This window comes from Patagioenas fasciata, chromosome 1 (genome assembly GCF_037038585.1).
Source record: "Patagioenas fasciata isolate bPatFas1 chromosome 1, bPatFas1.hap1, whole genome shotgun sequence".
In the NCBI taxonomy this organism is placed as follows: Eukaryota; Metazoa; Chordata; class Aves; order Columbiformes; family Columbidae; genus Patagioenas; species Patagioenas fasciata.
Genome location: NC_092520.1, coordinates 77,727,757 through 77,742,500, shown reverse-complemented (window position 1 = coordinate 77,742,500; position 14,744 = coordinate 77,727,757). Strand labels below are relative to the sequence as shown.

The following is a 14,744-nucleotide window of genomic DNA, read 5'->3' as shown; positions in this document are numbered from 1 at the left end:
CACAAAAGCAGTTCAACTGACAGTTCAATTAAAGAAAGAAATGGAAGTGTGGTGTCTATTTACTTCTTCTCGGCTACTGCTGAGATGCCAGTGCCAGAGGTCAAGTGGTCCCTTTTCCACTTCCTTACACTTAAGAGCAAACCCGGATCATTCTTTTAAATCAGGTTAGTGGAATTAAACCACTGAGACTGATTGAATCAAAGCATGCGAAAAGAAAGGACCGTTCTTGCGCTAGCCTTTCTCCGGGCACCTAACTAGAATATAGCAAGGACCTTTTGACACACAAGTTGTTTAGGGAGAACTGAATTCAGATCCTTCTATGTAAAATCTTCAATCCCCTTGCCAGACACTCATGTTTTACTTACCTGCTTGTGCTGAGCTGAGCAGCAAGAGGACAGCAAGAAAAACGAGCAGCTTTCTTTTCAGATCCTCAACCATCTTCCTGTTAGTCCACTATAAGTACAAGGATTGTACAGAGAAAAACAGCCGTGGTGGGTTGCTCGATCAGCTCGACTGTGTTAATGATCAACCAGCTAATGCTCTTTTGGGGGAAAAAAAAAAAAAAGGGCAATTACCTCTGCTCTTATTTGACCATTAGCCAAAGTCTGTGTCAGCAGAGGGCTTCACTGTCTTCGGGGTTAAAAAAGATGCCAACACTCCTTTCCTCCCTACCTCCTTCCCTTTCCTTGAGGTAAACTTCTCACTCCAGAAATCAGCTAGTCAAACCAGTCTCAGCAGCGCTTCATCCTTGCCAGCTAGACCTGTCTGCCAAATTCTGACCAGGTACACTGGTGTGTCACAAGGCTTCACAGTAAGTCCATGCCAGGAAGATTCATACTGGCCTTGCATCTGTGTGTTTTCCTATTGCGTTGCTCTTTCCCGTATTTCTGCTTTTGGTCAGATTCCTGTAACTGCCAAAAGAAGGCAAAGCAATGAATTACTGCTGAAAATTGAGGAGAAAGTTCTATGAAGATTTTGAAATGCCATGTAGTATAAGGCAGTCACTGGTATTACAGCCTTAGAGTAAAACAGACTTGCAGCTAGGAAGTGCAGATCTGATTTAGTTTTGCACAGCTATGTGTATTTGTAGAGTTGTTAAACAACATCCTGGTATGCTAAAAAAAAAAAAAAAATAATCTTCATGAAATTGAATATTCTGTTTCCTGAGCAGTTTTCTTTCTCAAATCTCAGATTTAGTAATTCCAGGAAATTATTGCTTATATCAGCACACTGTGGTGAAGGTTCATGCGAACAGTGAAAGCCACACAGTTCCTCTGCATCTAAAATGCTTTTACTGGTAAAACTATTTTGGTATAAAGGGTTTTCTTTTTTTTTTTTTTTTTTTTGTGAACATAATTATTCAATAACTACAGTTATATTAGTTCAGAAACTTCATGTTGTTGCCAATTCTTTTACTCCTCAGTGGGAGTGATTATAATGGCAATGTGAACACTGTTGCAAAGGCTTTCAAACCACATTAGATTTCTTTTAACAGTTCCTTACAGCATCTGTTCACAAAGCACAGTGTGATTCCCTTGAGAATGAGTCAGGAATAATGAAAGCAAACAAACTTGATTTTATGCACAAGTTCTTTACATTAAAAAATTGAAAAGATAGTGCTGTCTGCACATTCAAGTAAATGCTCAAAGTGCCCATCTCAGCTGAAAACATCATCTCCCCACCCACAACACAACAGTTGGCAGAGGCATATAAGAACTGCAAATGCCCCGTAGTCAAGTGGAAATCTGATCACAGAAAAATTCACTAAAACTGGAAAACTGTACATAGATAATGAAAACAAAGCAGTCAAGGTAGCAGTGTGGGACCTTGGGGGAGACCAAGTGTGAGACAAGCAAATGACAGCTATTTAAAACCACTCCCTGTGGTCTTTGCATTCAAGGGAGGGCATGAAATACATGCAGAGTTTAGCTCACTGTACATTAAGACCTAGATCCAACCAACTGCTTGAATACTTGTTATCACAGCTCCTGTATTTTCTGTCCTTTGCTTGTGGAGTAGAAAATATGGCTCCTGTGTATTGTTCCCAGGATTGACAGAGGAACTGGGTTTAGTTCTCACCTCAACAAAAAGCAATTCAAACTAACTCCTGACTTTCAGAGGAGTGTCTTAACTATGAGATAGCAGGAAGAAAACATTAAGGATTGACTTGGCAACTGAGAAAGGGAAAACACAGGCAAGTATGCAGTCAGAAAAGGAGGAAGACCAATCATTTTCTTGAATACTTCATGAATACTTTATGGACCTTCTACCTTGTATGGCTGTATAACTACGCATAAGAAAGGAGAATGCATCCTTTCCACGTATCTGTGTATTCTCCCAAAAATAGAGGAGCCTACATGAGGGCATCAGCCACGAGGCTCATGTTTCTCTCTCAGTTTCTCTGTCTCATGAAGCCTTTACAACATTCTTTACAACATGGGTTGTGGGTGATCTCTTGTGGTTCCTTCCACCCTAAAATAATCCATTTCTAAGTAAAAGTCTCAGTCACTGCTTCAGATTTCTCTGTGCTAACCCTGAAGATCATAGAATCATGGAATCAAGCATAGAATGATTTGGGTTGGAAGGGATCTTAAAGATCATCTAGTTCCAATCACCCTGACATGGGCAGGGACACCTTGCACTAGACCAGGCTGCTCAAAGCCCCATCCAGCCTGGCCTTCAACAGTTTCAGGGATGGGGCTTATAACCTACAGGAACCTACAGGAAAGTTGTAGTGTGCAATGCGGGAGGTGACATCCTCCCAGCAACAAAGTTCAATTCAAAATCTCTGACATCTTGGGAGGACATTTTATTGACAAGAAGGCAAGTCAGCAGCAGCAAACAACTGGTCTTGCCATCAGGATATGGCAGGAAGAAAGCCACGTTGCATTTCTGGTGTAAATGCTATGACTTGGAGCCTTTACAAGTGTCTTGGTTTCAGCAGGGATGGAGTTGATTTTATTCCTAGTGGCTAATGTAGTGCTGGGTTTTGGATTTGGTATGACGGAAGTGTTGATAACACACTGATGTTTTAGTTGTTGCTGAGCAGTCAGGGACTCTCCAGCTTCTCATACTGACCTGCCAGCAAGAAGGTGGGGAGTACATAAAAGGTTCGGAGGAGACACAGCCGGGACAGCTGACGTCAGCTGACCAAAGTGATATTTGATACCATATGACGTCATGCTCAGTATATATTTTGGAGGAAGAAGAAGGAAAGAGAGGACATTCGGAGTGATGGCAGTTATCTTCCCAAGTAACCACTACAGGTGCTGGAGCCCGGCTTTCCTAGAGATGGCTGAACACCTGCCTGCCCATGGGAAGCAGTGAATGAATCCTTTGTTTTGCTTTGCTAGCATGTGCGGCTTTTGCTTTACTTATTAAACTGTCTTTGTCTCAACCTATGAGTTTTCTTACTTCTACTCTTCTGATTCTCTCCTCCATTTCACCAGGGTGGAGTGAGTGAGTGGCTTTGTGGGGCTTAGTTGCTGGCTGGGGTAAAACCATGACAGCAGGGTAGGGAGCTCCCTTTGACACTTGACAGAGATTGAGAATGGAAGGGAAAAGGGAACAGAGGGACAGAAAGGCTAGTTGTGGGTTTCTGCCACCGAGGAAAAGGAATTGATGAGATGCGCCTGACTCCACTTGGAAGCCAGTTACATGCTATGTCATTCCAACACAGCTATGGAGAATGGATCATTATTATTCTGATTTTGTAAGTACTGAATGAGACAGCACTGATTAGCCCAAAGTGCCGTGTAATTCTAGCTCATGCTGCAGCCTCCAGTGATGAGGTAAGGGAGCTTACAGAGACTCCTAGAAGGAGGGGGAAAAAAAAAAATCAGCACTGAAACATCTTCAGTGTTGACTTTGGAAAAGTCCTCTGGTTAAAGAACTCCATGGTCGCCAATATAATCTTTTTCTGAACTGCTACAGGCATCATTGCATGAAGAATGGAGCTGAGGTCGCTCTATGTGGTGGTGAATAGCCCAACACATTTGCTTGGCAGTGAGTGTGTGGACTGAGCACACTGAGAGCCAGCTAAGGATGAACCTGTGATGACAGCCTCCCCATACAGCACTAGTGCTATGCTGGTGTTCCTCAGGACAGGCAGTCAAGCTCCTGGGAGCTGAACATGCTTTGAAGCTGTGTGGTCTGCAGCTGGACCTGCTGGCAGCTGGATTCTTCTCAGCCAGGATAATATACTGCGAGTGGGATGCAGGTAAAGGAGGCTGAAACATCCACTTGCAGCAGCTCACTGCCATGGGAAGAAGGCAGGCTTATGGCTGCCACTGTAATATTTGGCAGAATAGCAGTGCTCCAGTAGGTGCTGGGTATTTATGTTTCCCAAACTGTTGTGGTATTTTATCTTTCTTCCTCAAAACCACTCTGTAGTGTCAAGAGGCCACTCATCCATGAAAGGGAATGTAGGTTTTAGTTTTGTGAATAAATTTCTGAGCAGCTGGTGTCGAAGGAGACCCCTAGAAGTCAGAGCTGGTTTCTGTTTTATTTCATTCTTTTTATCTTCAGTCAGACAGAAGGGTCTCCCCCGCAGAGGTCAACCCAGCCTTGTGTGACATGGGAGAGCACAGCCAGGTTTGAGCCTACCCCTCAAATGAAGATATTGCCAGGTATCCCCTGATGAGAACAGTGGGTGTTTGGGGCCCATTGGTGTCAAACACCAGGCTTCAGGGAGTACTAGGTTCAGATTATCACAATTTTCTGAGGTGGCAAGCTGTATGTTACCTGCAGAACTTTGTTCTCCCCCTAACCTGTGGGGCTCCCACTGCACATTAAGTTGAAGGAGAGAGTCCAGTGGCAGGCTATGAAGGTGATTAAGGGGCCTAGAGCATTTTTGTTATGAGGAGAGACTGAGAGAGTTGGGTCTGTTCAGCCTGGAGAAGAGAAGGCTGAGAGGGGATCTCATCAATGCTTGTAAATATCTTAAGGGTGGGCATCAAGAGGATGTGACCAAACTCCTTTCAGTGCTGCCCAACAATGGGATGAGGGCCAATGAGCACAGACTGAACCACAGGAGGTTCCATCCAGACACAAAACTTCTTTACTTTGAGGGTGCCAGAGCACTGGAACAGGCTGCCCAGAGAGGTTGTGGGGTCTCCTTCTCAGGAGACATTCTAAACCCACCTGGACACATTCTTGTGCAATTTGCTCTGGGTGAACCTGCTTTAGCAGGTGAGTTGGACTAGATGATCTCCAGAGGTCCCTTCCAACCCCAACCATTCTGTGATTTAACTTAAGCTTCTCAGTTTGTGGAGCTGAAACTTCCCTACTGCAAGAACAACTCGACAATTTCTGCCGGTAGCAGTTGCTGGAGTTGCATCTCACGAACCAGAAACCCCCTTTGCCACATCACCTCGCAACGCAGCTCCACCCTGGCAGACGCCACCTACCAAGACGCACTGGACGCGACCGCGAAGCCTGAAATCCCCTCTGCTAACCGAAGGCCGGAGTTTTCAGAGGAAGCTCCGTCACCTAGCGCCTCTGAAGCGTCTCCCGCCAGCGGCCGGAAGGGCGGGGAATCGACGCTGAAGGGCAGGGTGGGAAGCGGCGAAGAGCGGCCTCCACTTTCCTTTCTGTATCTGAGCACACGCGGGCCGTCCTGGCGGGTAGCGATGCGGCTGCCGACTTCTCTGGGTGGGCTCCTGTTCCTTATGTCCCTCCTGGGTAAGTCGTGAGGGGGGCGGCGGCGACCCTTCCCGTGCCCTCCAGCTCCTCTGGCTGGGGCGGAGGGAGCGCTGCAGCGCGGGTGGGGCGGGTAGCGGGTGTTAGCGGCGGCGCTGAGTGGAGCGGGGCACCCTTAACCGGCCCTGCCCAGCCGGCCCAGCGGTGGCTTCGCTGGGGTTTGGCAGCTGCGGTGGGTCCTGGCCTGGGGAGTTGTCCTCACTCGCCGCCCCCGGCTGGCTGAGGGGAGCCCGGCTTGCCCCCGCGGCTGTGGCGGTGCTGGGGCTTCCTGGCCACTTGCGTCCTGTCCTTCTGAATGGGAGTCAGCAGAACCGAACAGCTGCCTTTCCACCCGCATTTAGCGCTAGAATTTCATAATATCACACCCGCCTCCGTTTTTGCTGCGGGTAATACTTGTGGCCTGATTGTCTCAAACCTGTGTAAACGGGGCGGGGGGGGGAGGTTACAGTGGAGGATGGGGGTGATTTTTGTGGTACTCGATGTCATTTCTATTCAAGTCACCGCGCTGGAAGTATTCTGGGTGAGATGTGCCTTGCACTCGTTCCTGGTGTGTTAAGGAGTTAGGAAACTGGCAGATAAAACTAATACCAGAGGCAATGTAGGCCCACTGATGAATGGGGTGGGTGCCCTGGTGGCAGAAGACACAGAGAAGGCAGAATTGCTGAATGCCTTCTTTGTCTCTGTCTACTCTGCTGGAGGCTGTCCTGGGGAGCCTCGTACCCCTGAGAGCCCGGATGAAGCCAGGTCAGTGGAGGAGTTTGCTCTAGTTGATGAGGACTGGGTTAGGGAGCAATTAAATAGTCTGGACATCCATAAATCCATGGGTCCAGATGGGATGCATCCAGGGGTGCTGAGGGAGCTGGCTGAAGTCATTGCTAGACCGCTCTCCATCATTTTTGCCAAGTCTTGGGAAACGGGAGAGGTGCCCGAGGATTGGAGGAAAACAAATGTCACTCCGGTCTTCAAAAAGGGCAAGAAGGAAGACCCGGGTAATTACAGACTGGTCAGCCTCACCTCTGTCCCTGGGAAAGTAATGGAACAGCTTATCCTTGGTGTCATCTCAAGGCATATCAGGGATAAGAGGGTTATTAGGGGCAGTCAGCATGGCTTTACCAAGGGTAAGTCATGCTTGACCAGCTTCATAGCCTTTTATGAGAATGTAACAAGGTGGATGGATAATGGCAGAGCGGTGGATGTGGTCTACCTTGACTTCAGTAAAGCCTTTGTCACGGTCGCCCACAACATCCTCACAGCTAAGTTGAGGAGGTGTGGTCTAGACAACAGAGTGGTGAGGTGGATTGCAAACTGGCTTAAAGAGAGAAGCCAGAGAGTGGTGGTCAATGGTGCAGAGTCTAGTTGGAGGCCAGTATCTAGTGGAGTGCCTCAAGGGTCAGTACTGGGGCCAATATTATTCAATATATTCATTAACGATTTGGATGAGGGAATAGAGTGTACTAACAGCAAGTTTGCTGATGACACTAAGCTGGGAGGAGTGGCTGACATGCCAGAAGGCCGTGCTGCCATCCAGTGGGACCTGGACAGGCTGGAGAGTTAGGCGGGGAATAACCTGATGAAATTTAACAAGGGCAAGTGTAGAGTCCTGCATCTGGGCAGGAACAACCCCAGGTTCCAGTATAGGTTGGGAAATTACATATTAGAGAGCAGTGTAGGGGAAAGGGACCTGGAGGTCCTGGTGCACAGCAGGATGACCATGAGCCAGCACTGTGCCCTTGTGGCCAGGAAGGCCAATGGCATCCTGGGGTGTATTAGAAGGGGGGTGGTTAGTAGGTCGAGAGAGGTTCTTCTTCCCCTCTACTCCACCCGGTGAGACCCCATCTGCAATATTGTGTCCAGTTCTGGGCCCCTCAGTTCCAGAAGGACAGGGAACTGCTGGAGAGGGTCCAGCATAGGGCAACAAAGATGATTAAGGGAGTGGAGCACCTCCCTTATGAAGAAAGGCTGAGGGAGCTGGGTCTCTTTAGTTTGGAGAAGACGAGACTGAGGAGTGACATTATTAATGTTTATAAATATATAAAGGGTGAGTGCCACGAGGACGGAGCCAGGCTCTTCTCAGTGGCAAACTGATAGGACAAGGGGTAATGGGATCAAGCTGGAACACAAGAGGTTCCACTCAAATTTGAGAAAAAACTTCTTCTCAGTGAGGGTGACAGAGCACTGGAACAGGCTGCCCAGGGAGGTTGTAGAGTCTCCTTCTCTGGAGACATTCAAAACCCGCCTGGACATGTTCCTGTGCGACCTCCTCTAGATGTTCCTGCTCCAGCAGGGGGATTGGACTAGATGATCTTTTGAGGTCCCTTCCAATCCCAAACATACCGTGATACTGTGATACTGTAAAAATGTTCTTGTTATCCCTGTATATGAAAGTGCTATTTATTTTGTATTCTGTGTTAACATCTTTCTCAGAGGAAAAAAATCATCAAAGTTCTCAATGGTTTGTTTTTTTGTGTGTGTGTTTTGCTGTGGTTTTGTTGTGTATTTTTTTGTTGTGTGTTTTTTTTTTAATTTTTGTTTGGTTTGTTTGGTTTGTTTTTTTTTTTTTAATGGGTGGGGTGCTTTTTTTGTGGAAGTAAGTTAGTCATTTCTGGTTAAATATTAAACAAAGGCCTTCTTAATCTAAATTACACCTATGTGCCTGAGGAGCACAGCTCTCGTGTCCATAGCCCTCGCATAGGGCTATGGACTTGAGAAGTACCAACAAGACTAGCTCATTTTTGAAACTGACCACAGATGTACAAACTTTGTCATCAGAAGTAGCTACTATTGCTAGGCGGGCCAAGCAGCATGGCTTGCTGAATATAGACTTTCTTATCATTCATCTAGTCTAAGGGATTTGTCATTGTCGTTTTTTTTGTTGTTTTGGGAGTTTCCTGTATGTACCTAAACCAGGACCCATTGCATCCCCTTTTTAAAAATAGCAGTCTCCTCTTGCTCTTCCTGAAGGCTTTAAAGCAGCTGTTCCCACTACAGAGTCTTCAGAACAACTCCCTGAGATTTCCTCCTGTACTGTTCCAGAAGCCTTCAGCTTGTTTTGTTTAATTAAGACTGTGATACCCTCTTCTGTAGTGAAGGCTGTAAGAGAGCTTTGGGACAGGATGTGTGCAAAGGACTGGTGGAAAAGCTCTGCATACCTGCGTGGGTCAGTCTGCCTGTGTTCCATCTTAGGAGCAGTTTCTTCATCAGCAGTGCTTCTGCAGAGTGTTCTAAATGAGTGTTAGTAATGCATGATTAATTGCGTATCCTCTTGGACCTTTGTGTGTGTGTGAAGGCATTTTGTTACCTTATGTTACATAAGTTGACATGTCACTGCTACTCTGAGAGTCTGAATGCAACTTGGCAACTAGAGAGGGTAATTGTGGCTGCAAGTAACATAATGTCTTCCTTTAACAAAAAAAAAATAACTAGCTCTGTTGTCTTTTCCTCTCTATAAAACTTTGATTCTGTGGTAGTTGATTAGGGTAGGAGATCAGGAATACAAATTCTTTACTGTTGTTCACTAAACTAAATCAGCAGGATTTCACTTTCTTTTTGTTTGTATGCTTGCATTACTGCTATTATGTGTGTTGTTGCCTATGTGTAAATGTTCTTATGTTAATTTTATCAAGCTAAGTGATCTGTCATCTCTGTATGAGAAAATCAAGAGTCTGAAAGTCAGGCTGATGTGCCCAAGTGCATAAAATAAATCAGTAGCAGTTTGACTTAGCATGCTAGTTTCTAGCCTTGCAAACACTTGTTGTAAACACCAAGGTACTGGTAGATCCTCATCTTCTGTCAGCCTTTCCCTCCTGAATCTCTGCTTTCCCAGCCTTCCTGCTTCTCCATCCAGATTCAAAGCACTGTACCTATCCCAGTCTCATGTTGTTGAACATCTGGAAATGGGGCTGGGGGGAGAGAGAAGCACATAGCATAATCCACCCTGAAGATGTGCTTTTTCATTCTCATGTGGGAACCTGTGACACACAGAATCTGCAGTGGAGCTTTGACATCTTCAGGATCCCCACTTGCCATGTAGGGAAAACTGCTTTTCACAATGCCCTGCCAGGTCAGGTTTTTGTCTGGTAAAACCTCAGGCTTGCAGATACAGTGCTTGAAGTGTAAAGGTCACACTGAGGCTATGAAGGACTTTGATTTTGGACCTATCAAGATGATATTCCTTCAGCCATTTGAAATTCAAGCAAGAATCATGTTCAGTTTTGTATGTTCATGGAAAAAATGTAATTGTAGTATCTGTGCCCCAGTTTCCTGAAGTAACCCTCAGAGAGAACTTTGCACCCTCCTGGGATGAGACGGGTAAACTGTTGGCTACCACACTAGCAGGAAGATTGCGATGCCAGCCACACTGGTGAAGATGTTCTGCTGCACTGTAGGTGCTTTCAGTGGTCTGAGCATCAACTAAGTTTTAAGCAGTATTACTACTATCTAGTTCTCGCCTATTTTGCTGCGTGCCTTAATGCTGCATTTCCCAGTTCAGCTTCTTTTATAAAAATTGAGTTAAAGGGATGCAACCTGATTCACCTAAGAGCAGAAGTTACCGTGTACCATATTGAGCATGGGCTGACAGGAAGGTATTTGTCAGCTACTCTCATGTTTTCTTTTTGACTTCTTCTGAAAGTGACAAACACAGAAACCAGACTTACCTTAAATGTGGCTTTTTGTTTCTTTCCCATTAGGCAGAGTCACAGGTTTCAGTTTGTTTTTCTTTTTAAATTTCCTCCCTTTCTTTCTGTACACACACAAATACATGCTCCTTTCTTTTTTTCATTGTTGATCATAAAAATACCAGGATTGCTCAGTGTTTTTTCGTATGTCTTTCCACTCCATGAGAGGTGTCATGGATGCTACATTACAAGGGACTGGGATGAATGGGTGAAAATCTGGATTTCTAACACTTGTGGAATATGTTTAGTTTGGTAGGTTGCTAATAGAAGAGTTAAACACAGTTTTAAATTGTATCAATGGAAAAATCTTTTCTAGTCATCAGCTCTATGAAGCCAACACCTGATTTTGTTGTCCTGTTACCTTACTCTCAAATCTTCCTGAATAAACAGAGGACGTTCTGAATTTCTCACAAAGGAAAAACCCTCTGTCTACTTCTTGCTTAAAAAAATATTGATAAGTCTTTGCCTTCAGAGATGTGGCTATAACATCGTTTGTTATCGATATTTAACTCTACAGGATGAACATGGAATGAAAAATGTTACTGATAGTTTATTGGCTTAGTGGGATTAATGGTGTTAGACCTTAGAAAGCCAGGATCATTTCTGGATTACATGCACAGCCTCCCATCATCCTGAGAGCTGACAGTGTGGTTAAAGATGTTTGTCAAAAAAAGATCGTGTATATGCATTTGTCTTTTTTTTAATAGTCCTCCTACAAGTGTACAGTCTCGTGGCCATGTTCAGCATGGTGTGTCTGTAGGCTGGCTGGGTGATAGAGGGTTTGGGAGAGACATGGATTGGAGCACATTTAAGCTGGTGTTGCTGCAGGGCATGAACGGTTCCTCTCTATGCTATCCATTTTTGCTGTTCTTTACAAACAACTACAAAGATGATCTGGCTGAAAATTAACTCGGCTGAAAGAAAAAAATTATTGAGACAGGTTATTTTTGCAGTCCTATTAGTCATATAGCTACATAAAGACTGCACTAGTACAGCAGAGAAGAACAAACTGCATGCCGCAAGTGGCCAGAGGATTTGAACTGCTTTTTTTTCTGGCAGTTCAGGATAGGTTTAAATGCAAGTCGGGTCTGTCACTAAGTGAAGCCCAGAGATCAAAAATAATCAATATCTTACAGGACACAATGATCCTCCCTAATAATTCACTATTGCCTAAAATGGGGCTTCCCAGTTGTCCCCCTCTCTCCCTTGCCTCACGCTGCCATGTTTGAGCTGGGCATTCGCTAGATTTACCCTGTTTCCTTGACAGTAAGACCTATCCCCAAAATAAGCCCTAGCATAATTTTTCACGATTTTTGAGGGCTTATTTTTGAGGTAGGTCTTATTTTTTGGGAAACAGGGTAAGAAGCAGTGTGGCAAACTGCATGTGGTTTGCTTAGCAGAAGTGAAAACTCTCTAATCCATGGTGATAATGAGAGCTGTGAGTAGGTGAAATTTGTTAATAACGTTGTGTGTCTCTAGACAGTTACATCAGAAATTTCCCCTTGCTGTTAATGGAGTGCAACATAACCAAGTGTGAGAGAGGTGAGAATGCAGGTTGACCAATGTGTTAGCTACTGTACCATGATACTTAAATGGAAGAGATGCTAAAATACCAGTAACTTTGTGAAGCTTTTTCTCTTGCTGCTACCTTTAGTGTGGTCCTGGTGACACTGTACAAACACCTTTATCCTGGTGTGTGGACAGGCAGACTTAGTAGAGATGGAATATTTTTGTTGATGTTTGTTTATTACAAAACGAATGAACTTATGTAGAACTCACCTAAGGCAACTCTTTGGCAAAAATGCCCAAATGAAGAAGGTACCACCAAAATAAGAGCCTGCATTTTGCATTCAGAGAGAGGCGTATCCTTTCTGACTTAGAAATATAGTACAGTGAATGCTTCTAGTATGAAGTTCATTTAGAAGCATGTCCTCAGAGTTGCTTTTATATCAAAAGTTTTAAAGCTGCACAATCAGTATCCATGTAGAGACGTGCACTGCACTTACCTTGGAGCTTCCATTTCAGATCTTTGAAGAGACAGGCCTGAGCTGCAAAATTTTGAATTCAAAGGCAAACGCACCAGGATTTCTGGTCTGTTGCTATGAACCAGATCCTCCTGGCTCACAGGAAAGTTAGAGGTGGGTAGAGATCTGGAAACCAGTTGTGAAGCCCAACCAAATGACTCACTCATTCCCCCTCAATGAAATGGGGTAGAAAATCAGGAGGACAAAAGCACAAAAAACTCCTGGGTCAAGATAAAGACAATTTAGTTAGTGAAGCAGGGAAAACAAAAGGAGAAGGGGAACCAGGTGATGCAAAAGCCATCACTTACCCCTTCCCACCAGCAGACTTATTTGAGCAATGGCTACTTTGGAAAAACACTCCTCCCCCTCTTTATTATTGCTGAGCATGACATATGGTGGGAAACATTTCTTTGATCATTTGGGGTCAAGTGTCTTGGTTGTGTCCCCTCCCATTGTCTTGCCCATCCCCAGCCTACTCCAAGGTTTGGGCAGAGTGAGAGACATCTTGATGCTATGCAAGCATTGTTCAGCAATAGCTAAAACATTGGTGTGTTAGCAGCCCAGTTTTGGTCACAGATCTAGAAGACAGCACCATATGGGCTGCTGTGAAGAAAATTAACTCCATCCCAAGCAGACCAAGTACACAAGTGCAAGGTAGCAGAGACCACGGCAAGTAGCAGGAAAAGCAGGAATGGGCAAGTAATCAGAGGACAAGGGGAGTGGAAGAGTATTGGGCAGGAAGCAACGTGGAGGGAGCTAGAGAGGGAGCTAGAGAGAGAGCTAGAGAACTGTGAGGTTCAGTAAATGAAAGAGAGATGTAAGCGGGAACAGGGCAGAGGAACTGAAAATTCTGGCTATTATAAAAAAGAGAAAAATCTTTGGAGCTAAGCTTGCAAAAGTTGTCGGAGATTTGCACCTTGCCTTCAGTTCTGGTGTCAAATTCAGCTGGTGTCTGACTCTGGTGGCACCTGTGATCCTGCAGAGCTGATGTTTTGGTCCTTTGTTTTCCCCATTCCTCAACTTCTTTCCCTGGAACTATCGAGCATTGATCAGTCCTTTTCATAGCTGATAGACACTATTCTGCACATCAATTTTGGCAAGCCAGGCCGGAGAAACTCTCTGCTTGACCATAGGACCGGTAGAGAGAGGGATGTCTTTGGCGCCCCCACAAGACCTTCTTGGAAGAACTCCCTCCCTCGCCCAATCACTTCGGGAGTAGACAAGGACCAGCTGCGGATCAGGAATGTGATAGAGTGGGGGAACCTGTAAGCCTTGAGGAGACGTCCTACGTGAGGTTTGCTCGCACCCCCGGCCTGTTCAAGTCCTGCTGTGGGTTCCAGTCCAGCTACAATTGTGGTTACCACAGGTTCAAGTCCTGCTACAATGAAAACCTTTATAGCACCTTGACCCATGGGAACTGAGGTTTATATTGTTGTAACTATAATTGGGGTATTTATTGTGATAGTTATAAGTTGTATAATTAAGAAGTTTTTGTGCCCAGTACCGTGTGTTGTATGAAAGTGAGCGAGTGAGACGCAATCTCCGTGTACGGAGTCCTGATCCATGTCATCCGCGAGGAGACCGGCTGGGGACGAACGAAGTGAATGTCAGATATAGAAGCTGTTTTTGTTGAAACAATTGTGGAATATGAGTGTCCCATACACAGGGATTGTTTGTGTGAGCTGATATTTATAATTGAAGGTTTCCAATGTGACAGAAAAGTTTGGGTTCGATTTGGAGACTATTTTCATTGTAAATGTGGGTTCTGGTTGGACTGGCATCGGATCAAACGATCGGGTGAACTTCAGCAAGCAATTTGTGTAATACCGGGGAGCACAAAAAATCAGTAAAAGGTGCTTTATGGTGAATGGGGGGTGGGGTATGGAATACCAATATTAATATCCAAGAAAAGGCTCGGACCAGTGCCTTCCCTTGCTGTTATAGATGTTGTTTGTTTGTCCATGCTAAATGTGCTAATTGTTTTAAATACATTATTATGTTTAGTGGAAGGCAGGAATTTGAATTGGATCATTGCCTTGAGTTTTTCTGCATTTGTTGCAAGGCAAACACTCCCTTATATTCAGTACCGTGGGAAAGGTATTATTGTTGTCAATATAATCAGATTGCGGAGATAAGCTAAATAATGGGAGGACAACAAAGTGGTGGCATAGTGAAAAAGAGTCCCTTAGGGTGTGTATTAGCTCACTGGAAAGAAATAGGGAGACCCTTAGGAGGGAGTACATGTATTAAGATGCTTATAAAATATTGCAATCAGTGGTGGCCCTTATACAAATTGGACGATGGTGAGAAATGGCCTTTCAATGGGACCTTAAATTATAACACT

At 44.9% G+C, this 14,744-nt stretch overlaps 2 protein-coding genes across 4 annotated transcripts in view; one reads left to right on the top strand and one right to left on the bottom strand.

Annotated features, from left to right (window-relative positions):
• PLA1A (phospholipase A1 member A) overlaps positions 1-5,544 on the bottom strand; it is a 24,845-nt gene extending 19,301 nt beyond the window's left edge. For 2 of the 3 annotated variants that reach the window (XM_065829193.2, XM_065829194.2), the window contains exons 1-3: positions 5,409-5,542; positions 673-911; positions 366-541 (exon numbers count right to left, since the gene is read on the bottom strand). In XM_065829193.2, the coding sequence (XP_065685265.1) occupies positions 366-438 (73 nt within the window). In that variant the 5' untranslated portion in view covers positions 439-541; positions 673-911; positions 5,409-5,542. Of the gene's footprint in view, positions 1-365; positions 542-672; positions 912-5,408 lie in introns of all 3 variants that reach the window. The other variant, XM_071809425.1, reaches the window with a different exon arrangement.
• Positions 5,375-14,744, top strand: part of CD58 (CD58 molecule) — a 73,733-nt gene continuing 64,363 nt past the window's right edge. The window contains exon 1 of the mRNA XM_071809433.1: positions 5,375-5,682. Coding sequence (XP_071665534.1) covers positions 5,631-5,682 — 52 coding nt within the window. The 5' untranslated portion in view covers positions 5,375-5,630. The remainder of the gene's footprint in view (positions 5,683-14,744) is intronic.